Source organism: Pygocentrus nattereri, chromosome 3, assembly GCF_015220715.1.
Source record: "Pygocentrus nattereri isolate fPygNat1 chromosome 3, fPygNat1.pri, whole genome shotgun sequence".
Classification (NCBI taxonomy): Eukaryota; Metazoa; Chordata; class Actinopteri; order Characiformes; family Serrasalmidae; genus Pygocentrus; species Pygocentrus nattereri.
The window spans coordinates 17,203,846-17,217,395 of record NC_051213.1 but is presented as its reverse complement, the minus strand read 5'-3'; the positions used below and the strand labels follow the sequence as shown (position 1 = coordinate 17,217,395).

Here is a 13,550-nt window from a genome sequence, read left to right as displayed (position 1 = left end):
TCCTCTCTCTCTCTCTCTCTCTCTTTTCTTTCTCTCTCATACTTTCACTCCTCTCATTCTTTCTCTTTCATTCTTCTTTCTTTCTTTCTTTTTTCTGTTTTATTCTTTCCTCTCTTCATTCTATCTTGGTCACTTTTTCTTTCCTCCTCTGTCTCTTTCTCTCTCAAGGATTACATATAAAACAGCTTATCGACAGTCAGTGAAGATGGACTATCGCAGGAGGTATCAGTGCTGTCCAGGATTCTATGAGAGCAGAAGCAAATGTGTTCGTAAGTAATAAATCAGCCTTTGATGTTTTCATGACTGGAATTTATGAACAGAAAACAGTGATAAATTTGAAATCATTGACATTTCTGTGGAACAATTATATAGCCAGATAGATAATTACCTATCCAGCCACTGAGAAAAGCCATGCATTGAGATTAAATGATTTAAAGGTGTACTTCATTTCCACAGGAGTAAAATATGTTACATGGACACAGTTATTGCCAAATGTAAGTACACACTGAAAGACAAAGTTCTGTTGTGTGATATATTTTCTTCATGTGGAAGACTTAACACATTTGAATCAAGTAAACTCAGTGCATCGCTGTCTCAGTGTATTATGCAAATGTCAGAGACCACCCTTTTGTATTTAATTAGTAGTCAAAAACGGCCATTAAGTATAAGTCCTTCCAGCAAAGTTGTTCCTCTAGCATTCACTGGCCTTAGGTTCCCCTTCAAACAGACACATTCAAACATTCACACAAGCAACTACCCAAACACACATTAACTACCTTAAAATTTCTTTCTCATGTGAATCGAAAATGGATAAAGGAGATGTTTTTGAGGAGATTAGATATAAATTAATCCACTTGTTTATGGAAACAGGAAGTCAAAGGTAACTAAGTGGAAAAAAACATGAGATTCCAAAACTAGAGATTAAAAAAAGTTTAAGATTTAGAGAAAATTTTATTCCTAATTGTGCAAGACCTGGCAGAAATTTGGAAATTGGAATTTCTGATAATGATTTATTATCCTGACCTATTAGAGATCATTACTTATCTTCTTGAAATGTAATAACGCATTATTTTGACAAAGTATGTTGGAAATTTGTCTTCACACAAAATGTTGATTGATCCAAAAAATAGTTCAAATACAATAGTCCACAACATATAGTTCTTCAAGCAATGCTGTAGAAAAAATATTTTCTATATATATTCTCTAAAGAACCATTTCTGAAAATTAGATAGCAATAAATAGATTTATAACCTACCTACTTTACACGCACACATCATATTTTGGAAATTTGTTCTCTAAAGAGCAATCTATTAAAACATTTGTTAGGAAACCAAAAGTGGTTCTTCTATGGCATCTTCTGTGACAGTGGAACAGCCAAAACTATAACCATCAGATAAACAGTACTTAAAGCTTTCATCTTTGAGAAAGAGAGGAGTAAATCAATCTCCACTTTTGCTTCAGATCTGAAAAAAATGAAATTTGAAAATTTGAAATTGATGCCTGCAACACGTTCCAAAGAAGTTGGGACAGGGGCAACAAAAGACTGGGAAGGTTGGGGAATGCTCAAAAAAACACCTGTTTGGAACATTCCACAGGTGAACAGGTTAATTAGAAACAGGTGTCATGATTGGGTATAAAGGGAGCATCCCTGAAAGGCTCAGTCATTCACAAGCAAGGATGGGTGCGAGGTTCACCACTTTGTGAACAACTGCATGAGCAAATAGTCTAACAGTTTAAGAATAATGTTTCTCAACATGCAATTGCAAGGAATTTAGGGATTTCATCATCTACAGTCCATAATATCATCAAAAGATTCAGAGAATCTGGAGAAATCTCTGCAAGTAAGCGGCAAGGCAGCAAACCAACATTGAATGCCCATGACCTTCGATCCCTCAGGCAGCACTGCATTAAAAACCGACATCATTCTGTAACTGATATTACCACATGGACTCAGGAACACTTCAGAAAACTGTTGTCAGTGAAGACAGTTTGTCGCTCCATCTACAAGTGCCAGTTAAATCTCTGCCATGCAAAGCGAAAGTCATATATCAACAACACCCAGAAACGCCGCCAGCTTCTCTGGGCCCGAGCTCATCTGAGTTGGACTGACGCAAAGTGGAAAAGTGTCCTGTGGTCTGACGAGTCCACATTTCAAATTGTTTTTGGAAATTGTGGACGTTGTGTCCTCTGGGCCAAAGAGGAAAAGGACTGTCTGGATTGTTATCAGCGCAAAGTTTAAAAGCCAGCATCTCTGATGGTGCAGAGGTGTGGTAGTGCCCATGGCATGGGTAACTTGAAGGCACCATTAATGCTGAAAGGTACATACAGGTTTTGGAGCAACATATGCTGCCATCCAAGCAACGTCTTTTTCAGGGACGTCCTGCTTATTTCAGCAAGACAATCCCAAGCCACATTCTGCACGTGTTACAACAGCATGGCTTTGTAGTAAAAGAGTGCGGGTACTAGACTGGCCTGCCTGCAGTCCAGACCTGTCTCCCATTGAAAATGTGTGGCGCATTATGAAGCGCAAAACACAACAATGGAGACCCCGGACTGTTGAGCAACTGAAGTTGTACATCAAGCAAGAATGGGAAAGAATTCCAAATTACAAAGCTTCAACAATTAGTGTTCCCTCAGTTCCCAAATGCTTATTAAGTGTTGTTAAATGGAAAGGTGATGTAACACAGTAGTAAACATGCCCCTCTCTCAACTTCTTTGGAACGTGTTGCAGGCATCAAATTCAAAATGAGTGAATATTTGCAAAAAACAATAAAGTTTATCCGTTTGAACATTAAATATCTTGTCTTTGTAGGGTATTCTATTGAATATAGGTTGAAAAGGATTTGCAAACCATCGTATTCTGTTTTTATTTATACTTTACACAACATCCCAACTTCATTGGAATTGGGGTTGTATAAACAAAAAAAGAAAATTTGTACAAGATTGCGAAAACTGGACATCTGAGATGTGGAGTAAGGTTTTTTGGACTGATTAGTCCTTTGTAATTGTTCAGTCCTAAAAGTATTTGTAATTGTGATTACTTGGATAATAAGAACCAGAAAATGCAACCAGCTTCTAAGACTGAACTTTGTAGGAGTGGAAAAATATCCCTGCAGATTTCTTTGACAAACTGAAAGCACATCTCCAGAAAAGAATGGAAGCTGTAACAAAGGCAACACATTAAACATAGAAAAATGTAATATTGAATGAAGTACAGTATGTCGCCTAACACAGCTACTGTCTTTCTTGTGTACCTCTGTCAGACACATTCTAATAATATAAATTCAAAACATGATGTTTATTAGTTTGAGAAGGTTTAGTGTATTGCTTCTGTGTCCATTATGCATATTTGTTGCAGCACGCTGCACTAAAGAGTGTGTCCATGGACGTTGTATTGCCCCTGACCGCTGTCAGTGTGAAGGCGGCTGGCGAGGAGACGACTGCTCCAGCGGTAAGTTCTGAATTCACACACACACACACACACACACACACACACAAAAACAGCCATTTCACTAGACAGTGCACATACGTCTTTCTCCCTACTGCTGTTAGTGTTATGGCTCATGTTTTTATTGGGTGACTTTCTCTCCTCCACTTTGTGCCCCACCACTTGAACTGCTAGTCAGTTCATATTAGCTACTTATCACGACACTGATTTAAACAATAAATCCTTATGTCTAAGTAGAAGGAGTTTAAACCAAACTGGAACCACTAGTCAGTAATATTTAGATCATTTAGAGCTTATGCAACACTCCACAGTGCTTTGGATCAGATATCTTGGTCCGCAGTGCAATGTTCTCCAGACTGAGGGCCTGCGAGGCTGGTTGTTGAGTGCATTGCCTTGTGGAGCGATTACGCACAGATGAAATGGAAACTCTGGCCTCTTGCACTGGGTAGAGGGCTCTGAATGTGATTGGCTGGTCAGAGAATTCCATCCGCTGATTGGCTGGACTGCAGAGCCCTCTCATTAGACTGCACTGGCAGAATGAGATATGACACTTCCTGAATGCCTGCGTGTTGAGAGAGTGGTGGTGAGAAAGAGGAGAAGTTGAGGTTTTTTAAACGCAACTTTCTTTCCCTTCCCTAACAAATACAACACGGCTCCAGATTCAGACCATTACCTAGTGCTTTGGCAGCTGTTATTCAAATAAAGCCAAATTCAAAAATGTGATGGGAATGCAAAGAAGCAAAATTTGTAATGCCACTTGGGAGAAAAACTGGAAGTGAAACTCTGTCAAAACACCATCTACTTCACAGACAAATTGTATTATTCTTGAAAAAAACACACTAGGCAAAGGATGCATTAATCAACTGTTGAAGTAATCTTCCTGTGTTGCAGTCAAGGGCTGGTCAGCTGTGGGTATTCAGTGATTAGACCCCACCAGTTGTTTGAACACATCATCCCCCCATGAATTTCGGACAGTTTAACCACTGACTGGAAATGACCCAGAACTAGACTCAGTGATCCTTATACATTTTGTAGTGTGGTTTTTGGGGGTGAGGGGTAAGGTTTACAGTTCAGTACAGACCTTCACCATGACACTGAATTTTCTCTTGGGGGAAGTGAGGAATTTTCCCACGTCGCAAAATTACATTCCACATACAGTGGAAATCTGCCAATTTACTAAAAAAGTGCTTATTGTGTCTCTGTGAAGAACTGCAGGTCAGAGGTCATTCCTTTTTCAAGTGAACTCCGTTTATCAAATATAAATCCCACTGAGAGAGAGAAAGACTGTGCCTGAGAGAAAGCAGGCTTCTTTCTGTACTGGAGCAGCTAACAAAGCATGCTGTTAGTGATTTGACAAGAGAATGTCCCATGAAGTCTTTGAACCCACAGACCTCGAGTTACTAGCGATTTTCTGCTTATTGGCATTTGTCTCAGAACATACTCTCTCCACGTCACTCCAGGGCTTGCACAGAGAGCCAACACTAAGCTCCAGCTCCGTCAGTTGGACATGTGGATGTGGAACTTTCAGTCATAGCCGTTCAAAACCATCAGAGCAAGCAAGCATAGCCAGACATCTCTGGTCTGGAAAAACATTTCCATACCTCAGATAAACTGGATGTTTTGAGTACCAAAGTTACAGGTGGATCGAGTAGCATAAAAGTACCTTTCTCAAAAATAACCTGAATAGAAGTACAAAAGTACCAGGTCAAAAAGTACTAACTACTCAAACTATTCTGTATAGAAATGTACACTAAAAGTTTGCTATGAAGCTGGAAGTTGATGCAGAACAACAGCCAAGCACAGTATGATGAAAATACTTAACAAGAACTCAGTGGATAAATCAGTCACGGAAAGGTCTCAGAATGACAACAGGAAGATTAAGAGTTCTGTTCGGCAAGCGGTGTACGCCGCACCAAACAAATACAGACCAGCTGTATTTTTGGCCAAAAAGATGTCATTTTGCTTCTAAACATTGTGTTCATTTGAAGTATACTGCTGGCTTGATGCTGCAATAGACCTTCTTACATTCAGCATCTGTCAGCATATGAATTGAAATTTGTTAAGGAATTTTGTTAGGAATTAAATGTTAATCACTAAATGTGACAGTAAAAAGTAAATTCACAAATATACTTCAGTAGAAGAAAAAAATATTAGCATATCACTCAACAACTATATCAGAGTTTTACTTAAGTGTATAAGTAACACAATGTAGAACAATATTGATAATGTTTATGGTGTTTATGGTGTCATCAGATTGCACTGTATATTAATAAATATAATTGTTATTGCATGCATTTGATGTTACATATACATTTTATGTATTCTGCATAAACCCTGTGATAAATAGATCTTCCAATCAAGGCAGACATTTGTAAAGGTTTAATACGTCAGAATAAAAACAAAAATATGAGTCTCATAAGATCTATTGGCTTTTAGGCAAGTGTGCTGTTTAGAGAAAGGCTTTTGTCTCATACAAAGGAAAAAGGAAACAATTTACAATACAGTGTCATAAGCATATAACAGTTGAATGACGTCTTATTCATTCATAAACTCTGTTTTGTTAATTTAGCCAGAATATCAATCAGTCAAATATGATTGGTTTGTTTAGTTTTGTTTCATTGAAAGCCCTTCTGCCAAGAGAAGCAGTTAGCTTTTATCCCAGACAGCTGATTCATTTTATCTCTGAGGTTTATTCCACTTGGTCTATTATGATTCAGCTTCTTAATCCTGATAGAAATTTGCTTTTCCCAGCATACTTGGTTAGGGCACTTGACTACACTTGACTACATATGATTTGTTCTTTGTAATTTTGAGTGTTTTATTGATCCATGTTATTAAATATTCACACAGATAGAAAGGTCAGTCAGCAAAAAAGAATGGCGCTGCAAAGTTTCGATATGATAGTGACGACGTGTGTATGTGTTTGAGAATGTTGATGTGCTGGGTCCCCTCATGGCCGCTCTCATGTCTGATGTCCTAAAGTGGTCTCAGTTTCCTCCTGGATGAAATCTAAGCTCTGTGTGAACGCTGCTTTGACTTCACTCTGAGCATCATCTTAACTCCACTGTAAAATCTTCCATTTGGGGCCCATTCATCTTGTTAACTTCATGCGAATTATTCCATCAATTTGGACTCAAAGGCGTAACATGATACTGTCAAGCTGAAGCTTGGAGATATTCAAAAAACCATCCTCAGTAAGTAGGTAATTCACTTTCACACCAGCAGGCAATAATCATTTTTCTACAAATCAGTTTCCTCTACCAAAAGTCTGTTTTTCTGCTATAGTGAAGTGCTATTCACTAGTTATAATTGCATTTCATTTTACAATAACATTAATGTACAAAAGTTTGAATACTTCTAGAGTTTTGTTGATTTGAAGTGAAGGTGAAAACATAGCATTTTCTTTTTTCATTTGCTGAGTTTAGCACATTGAAAAAATTACAACATAAGATCTAAATTGTGCCATAACTTTGGCGCATGCCACATTTTTCCCCAATATGTTAAATTCAGTATATAATTGTAATTTATGTGCATTAAAATTAAGTGCGCTAAAATATACAAATATGTGTACTCTTTAGAGGGTGTGCTAAATTATTTGTACTCAGTAAATAAAAAAATGATAGTATTTTAAATGAGTTATTGAATGCATTTACTTGCACACTAGTAATGATTATCTGATTCCAATTGTGACATTAACAGATTAAAACAGTTATTCAATTTAAAGAAATCCTTACATTATTCAATTTGTATTATTCAGTGCAAGTGATAATCACCATAACATCATGTGTTTAGAAAGAAATCAGATATTTGACCACATGGTTTTCAGAGTTATTTTGTAAGTGTAAACATGATCATTGTTGTTGATGAAATGCAGTTAATTGACTACTTTATTTGCTTCTTTTTCTGACCTTATTCTCACTCTAAGAGTTACATTATACCAACTTACAGTATTGTGCGAAAGAGCACCCTTCTTTTATTTAAATTCTATTCAAAATGGCCATTAAGTGCAAGTTCTTCATTTGTCAGGAGACATTTCTCAGGAGATTAAGTAGAAGATAATCCAGTTGTATTAGGAAGGTGAAGATCAAAGGAAAGTAAGTGAAAAAAACAGTTTCCAAAACTAGCAAAAAAGTGTGACTGATGCAGAGAAAATGGGCTTCTAACAACTTTGCAAGACTGGAGTCCATCAAAACTTCACCATCAGATAAATCAGATGCTGAATAAATTGTACTTAACCCTTTAGAATCACAGGCATTTTACCAACTAAGGCTTATTTTTTAGTAACTACAAGGACTTTAATGCAAACTGCCTGATTTATTCTTAGCTTGTAGAAGTGTGAAATAAAACTTTGTTCCTGCCGGTGAGTTTAAGGGTCTAATGGTCATTTAGAAATAAATGAAGTATGGTCTTTGACTTCTGTAGGGTTCCTGCTATTTTATCTCTCCTCACTCAACATCTACCACAAAACAGAAACAGGTTCTCAGGGGCCCAGTCCTAAATAAAAAAGTGAAATACGTGCTTGTTAATTAATATCTGTAACCTTTTCCTCATGGCCCTGAGGATGTCACTGGGAAAAGAAGCAGTGTATGATGAAGTAAATTAAATGTGTTTGTATGTGTTGTATAGCGTGTGATGCTCTTCACTGGGGTCCCGACTGCAGTAAACGGTGCCAGTGTCAGAATGGAGGCCAGTGTGATGTCCTCACTGGTTCCTGCCTTTGCCCAGCTGGATACACAGGCACCCACTGCCAGGTAGAGCCTTAAGGAGAACAGACATGCATGCAGCATACTAGAAAATTATTGAAAGGATTCATTTAGGGCATTTAACAAATAAACCCACAAACAAAACATCTCTATTACTGACATAAATGCCTTAGGTTAAACAATGTAAATGTATTAGAGTTTGACTATAACATACTGTAAAATAGCTGTCAGTGAAGAATAGCTTTGGTTTTGGAAGAAAGGAGAAAGGAGAAGGCAAATAAGGGTTGTGCTTTCAGGTAAGTCAGATTCTGAACAGACTGGTTTGCATTAATAAACTGGTTAGATAGGTTAGCATTTGACCATTTGATCTATAGAAACAATCCTGCTTTTATAGAGGCGCAAGAGAAAAATATAAAACCCAATATAGTCCATGAGTAATTTGATTAGGTGCACTTTGTATGTCTAAAGTTTACATTACTAATTATTGTTTTTTTTAATCAAAACTGGATTAAAATTCTTATGTAATCTGCCCAGCACTGATTGGGATGACAGAGGGATTTTATGTGTCTCTCTTTTTGAAGCAGGAAGTTAGAAAAGGCCTCAAAATGTTTTTCGAGATTCAGTGTGGTTGTTGTTAAAGTAATTCTAACAAACCAGGGAAGATATTGTCCCTTTGTTTAAGTATATGATATAACTTCAGCTCTGTGCTGTTGACTTGATGCAGCTCTTTGTACTACATGTCTTGTTCAGTAGTTTACAGCACAAAAACAACATGTTTTATTTATTTATTAGGACCCATGTCCCAAGGGCTTCTTTGGGCAGGGCTGTCAGCAGCAGTGCCAGTGTGGAACTGGTGGCTCTTGCAATTCAACAACGGGAGAGTGTGTATGCAGAGACAGAGTTACTGGAACACTGTAAGCTGTTATATTTTTTCTGTGTGTATTGTTTATTTTGCGATGAATGAGCGAATGTTGGCTAAAAAAAATCAGAAGGTGTGAAATTCATAAGTCACTCCTCCAGACTGGGAGATAAACCAATTTCAGTTCACACAGTCCGGCAGACACATTGTCACAGTTGCTCATGTTTATTGAGTCAGATTTTTCACATTTATGCATTTTTTGTAATTATTTAAACAAAGAACACTTATCTGCATTTACCTTTATGGCATTAAGCATCCACTTTCTAGACTACCTTGTAATTCCACTCAATGTCCACTTCACAAGTTCCATTTGCCTTATAAGACCATTGTGTTTGGGTAAACTCCAGGATGTAGCCCATCTGTGCTTTAGTTTGTTAGTCATCCTCACATCAGTGACACTGACATAACAGTGAGTATGGTGCTAGTATGAGTGTATCAGGCACAGCTGTGTTGTATTCAGTGTTACTGCTGGACTGAGAATAGTTTGTCAACCTCAAGAGCCACTCTGTGGTCAGAAACTGACCGCTGACAAAGGCTAACAAATTGTGCCACCACAAATTGTGCAAAAGCAAAGTGGGCCTACAAGGTAATTGATTCTAATACAGTGGCCAGTGACAGTACATACTTTTTTGGACGTTTAATTCATGTTACATTTTTCAGCAGGTAGACTGTACATCTTCATATCTATATGCTTCTCAGGTGTGATGAGCCCTGTGTGAAGTCCCGTCGGTGCCCACCTCGCTGCCCATGCCAGAATGGAGGCGTTTGCCATGGTAAAGGAGTGTGTCTTTGCCCACCAGGATGGACGGTGAGAAAAATTGGTGCACAGAATAATGGAAGCTTGAAATGTATTTGATTCATATCTGTTTGCATAAATTTAATATATTTATTTTGACATTATTTGTGCAGAAATAGTTACATATAATAATGTATTTTAATCTTTTGGATACATTTTATAATTAAGTAGATTCAATGCCTTAATTTCTTCTTGTTCTTGTGCTGAAATAATAAGCTTTTACTTTCTATACTGCAGTTGCTAAAGATGTTTCAGCAGTCTGTATCTTTCTCTCAGGGGCCAGTGTGTACAGAGCGTTGTGCTGAGGGGAGGTTTGGTGTGAACTGTGCTAAGGAGTGTCTGTGCCATAATGGTGGTCACTGTGCCCAAGACACAGGCCAGTGTCAGTGCACTGCTGGTTTCACTGGCGAGAGGTGGGTTTGGCAGTAAAACTTGCTATAGTGAGCAACATGTTAAAACTATTTAATTCACTTGTTTATTGCAAACTATTTAGGCTGCACAGCTCCAGGTTAAAGTTAACCAAGTTAAAGTTGTCCTGCTTTAATACTCCTGGCTAGTGTAAAACTAATGAATCCTTTCCCAACTGCAGTGTGGTTCCACTCTTAACATAGTAAAATGAGGAGACCTACTGGTGCATGAATGTCTTTCAGATTACTTACTTTTGACAGTAAATATATTTATGTATTTAATTAGTGTAGAAAAGATATATACATTTGAATCAAGTGAATTCAGTGCATTACGTTTTTCAGTGTAGTTAAACGAGGAGTATTAGTGCGAGGAAACACACTGCTCACTCTCTGTGCAGTGCCAAAGGGGATGAGAAACATCAGGCTCAAGTGTATCCTCTCTGTTGAACTCTGCTGTGGTGTGTTTATGAGCCACATGTGTTTTCAGTACAAATGTTGGCTCTATGGACTTGACCCTAAGTTTAGTCTCAGTGTTTTAATGCAGTACAATGTAGAAAATAGAACTGTGTGGCAATAGAGTTCTACGCAAAAACACATAAATGACATGTTTTGTTGATTTTATAGATAAAGATAAGTTAACATATCCTCTACAGGGAACTTAAAAATGACATTTTACTCATAATTTTAGTTTTCTGTTTATTTACTGATGTAACATGGAGTGATGAGATGAACGCATGCGCTGAGATAAGCGAGATTTATTCAGGGCAAATCCAGGGTCATGGTCGAAACAGTCCAGGTTCAAATAGCCAACACAGAGATAAGGTGGGACAGACATATTGAAACAAACACAGACTGAAATACACAGCAGAGGCTGGAATAACAAAACACTAGCATATAAAACATCCAACAAACATACAGCACAATCAAACATACCCAACAAAGACCAACAAAAACAAGGGGCAAACACAGGGCTTAAATACACGAGGATGATGAGGGACAGGTGGAAAACAGGTGGAAACAATCAAGGTCGGAGTTGCAAAACAAGGGGGCAGTACATCAAAGAATCAAAACAAAGAAGCACGTGGACAGCCAGAAAGTAAACAGAAAAGCACATGGAGGAGTGGAGGAGCCTATCGTGACAGCTGAGTTCTACATGAAATATAAAATGTGCCATAACCTTTGCACAGGCCACATAGTTTTATATTTTTTTTTCCAGTATGTTAAATTCAGCAACTACACAGTATTTATGGATTAATTGTGCATTAAAATCTGTGGGAATTGGTGTGTCCTTTGTAGAGGAACTGTTTACTTTGAAAATCAACGAAAACAGGAATACAACTGAAATTTGACTGGCGCTCACAGACTTTTGTGTACAACTGTATATACGTGTGTATATGTGTAATTAATGACACGTGTTCTGTCTGTGCAGGTGTAATGAGGAGTGTGCTGTGGGCAGTTATGGTCAGGACTGTAAGGGTGTGTGTGACTGCACTAATGGTGCGCGCTGCTATCACATTCACGGTGGCTGTTTGTGTGAGCCTGGATTCAGTGGTCCACAGTGCTCTCGAAGGATGTGCGATGAGGGAGCTTTTGGCATGCACTGTGAATACCATTGCCTCTGCAGCCCCCAACATACTCTCAGGTGGGCATTAGTGTGGATTAACACACAGTAATATTTAACACGGAAGGTATCAATTTATATAAATATCATAAAATATCTTGGTATTTGGTATAGGTATGAATTTATTTAGTACTATAAATATACTGTCACTGTCAAATCAAAACCTTTTACACTTTCTGACCAAAGAGTGCCAGAGGTGGGTAGTTTAGGTTTAGAAAGTAAAAATCTTCTTAAAAACTATGTTCCAACTGCTGTGCTTGTTTGGTCCCCTCAAACCAGCAGAAGAGGTATATAGGTAATTGGAACAAGATCCTGGGGAGGAGTTTTACCTTCTGAACCTGAATGAACCAATTCTGTCTTTCGTATTCTTTGAATATTTCACAATAAATGGACCAATAGATATAGTCAATAATTGCTTGAAAAAACCCTTGTTACATTAACAAGTGTTAAGTTGAGCAAAGAATCCCCCTGGGTAAGAAGACCACCCCCTTTTTCTCGCCTGCTTTGGGTCATAAAAAGCCCAAGACAAGGGGCTGAGAGCCCCATTTGACCTTCTTCCCCAAAAATATTATTTAGTTAATAAATTTTGCTTACTTCATTACTAGAATTAGACAACATTTTTGGTCATATTACTGAAGCTGAGTTTGTACATGAGTTTTACAGCCTGACAGTGTTACATCTACACCCTATCTTACTAAACTAAAGCAGAACCATAACCAATTCAATTTAATTTTTAAACAATACAAAGTATTTTAAACACAAAATACTTTTGTGTTGTACTTTGATTAATAACATAGTTTTTTAACAACGCAAAGACCAGAAAATATTTGACACTTATACACTCGGGGAAAATGTCCCTTTTCAAGATAATTTAGTTTGAGCTATAAAAACAAAATAAACTGCTGTTCCAGTTCATTTTCCCAGAGGTTAATGCATCCATATCATGTTACATGCTAAACTCAAAATGACAGTATGAAAGATATATTCATAATCAGTGAAGTGTGGTTTTAATTTAAGCAGTGGTGAAATAACTTACTAAATGCTTTGGACGCACATGTTTCTGTGTCACATTTATTCAAAATGGAATCATAATTATGACTATACACATATAAGCCTGCATCAGAAATAACTCTTTTTTTTCCAAAACATTGCTTCATTATTGTTCCTACTTCAATTGTAGTTTATAAATTAATGGAGCACTTCTTGAAAACCTGAAAACAGGTATTGGATAGTAACTGTAAATGCTGAACTTCCTCAAGGAGAGCTTCAGAAATGTTTAAGCTGGGACATTAACGCCCTTAAGACCATAATGAATTGTTTATTTGTTCATTTATATTCATCCTAATCTTAGTGTTTTGCCAATTGTAATTTGTAATTATCTTGAATAGCCTTATTTGAGTTTTGCACAGTCCTGGATTTAACACATTATAAATTCCTTTGACTCATAAACTTCTTTGGCTTATTGTGAGTTTTATATTCCCAAAACATCACGTCAGAATGCCTCTGGTCCTGGATCCTGACGTCTCTCTGGCTGGGAATAGGACTCGGCGGACTGTCCAACAGTTGTTTCACAAACAATTTTTGTTGTCAGAAATTCAATACACACACACACACATAGACACAAATTCAGTATTATCCATGTTGTGTATGTGTTAT

General features: G+C 37.5%; 1 protein-coding gene across 2 annotated transcripts in view; it reads left to right on the top strand.

The window, feature by feature from the left end:
- Positions 1–13,550, top strand: part of pear1 (platelet endothelial aggregation receptor 1) — a 59,250-nt gene that overhangs the window by 32,241 nt on the left and 13,459 nt on the right. For both annotated transcript variants that reach the window (XM_017682037.1, XM_017682036.1), the window contains 7 exons: positions 169–269; positions 3,359–3,451; positions 8,075–8,199; positions 8,944–9,065; positions 9,770–9,878; positions 10,143–10,279; positions 11,703–11,915. In XM_017682037.1, the coding sequence (XP_017537526.1) occupies positions 169–269; positions 3,359–3,451; positions 8,075–8,199; positions 8,944–9,065; positions 9,770–9,878; positions 10,143–10,279; positions 11,703–11,915 (900 nt within the window). The remainder of the gene's footprint in view (positions 1–168; positions 270–3,358; positions 3,452–8,074; positions 8,200–8,943; positions 9,066–9,769; positions 9,879–10,142; positions 10,280–11,702; positions 11,916–13,550) is intronic.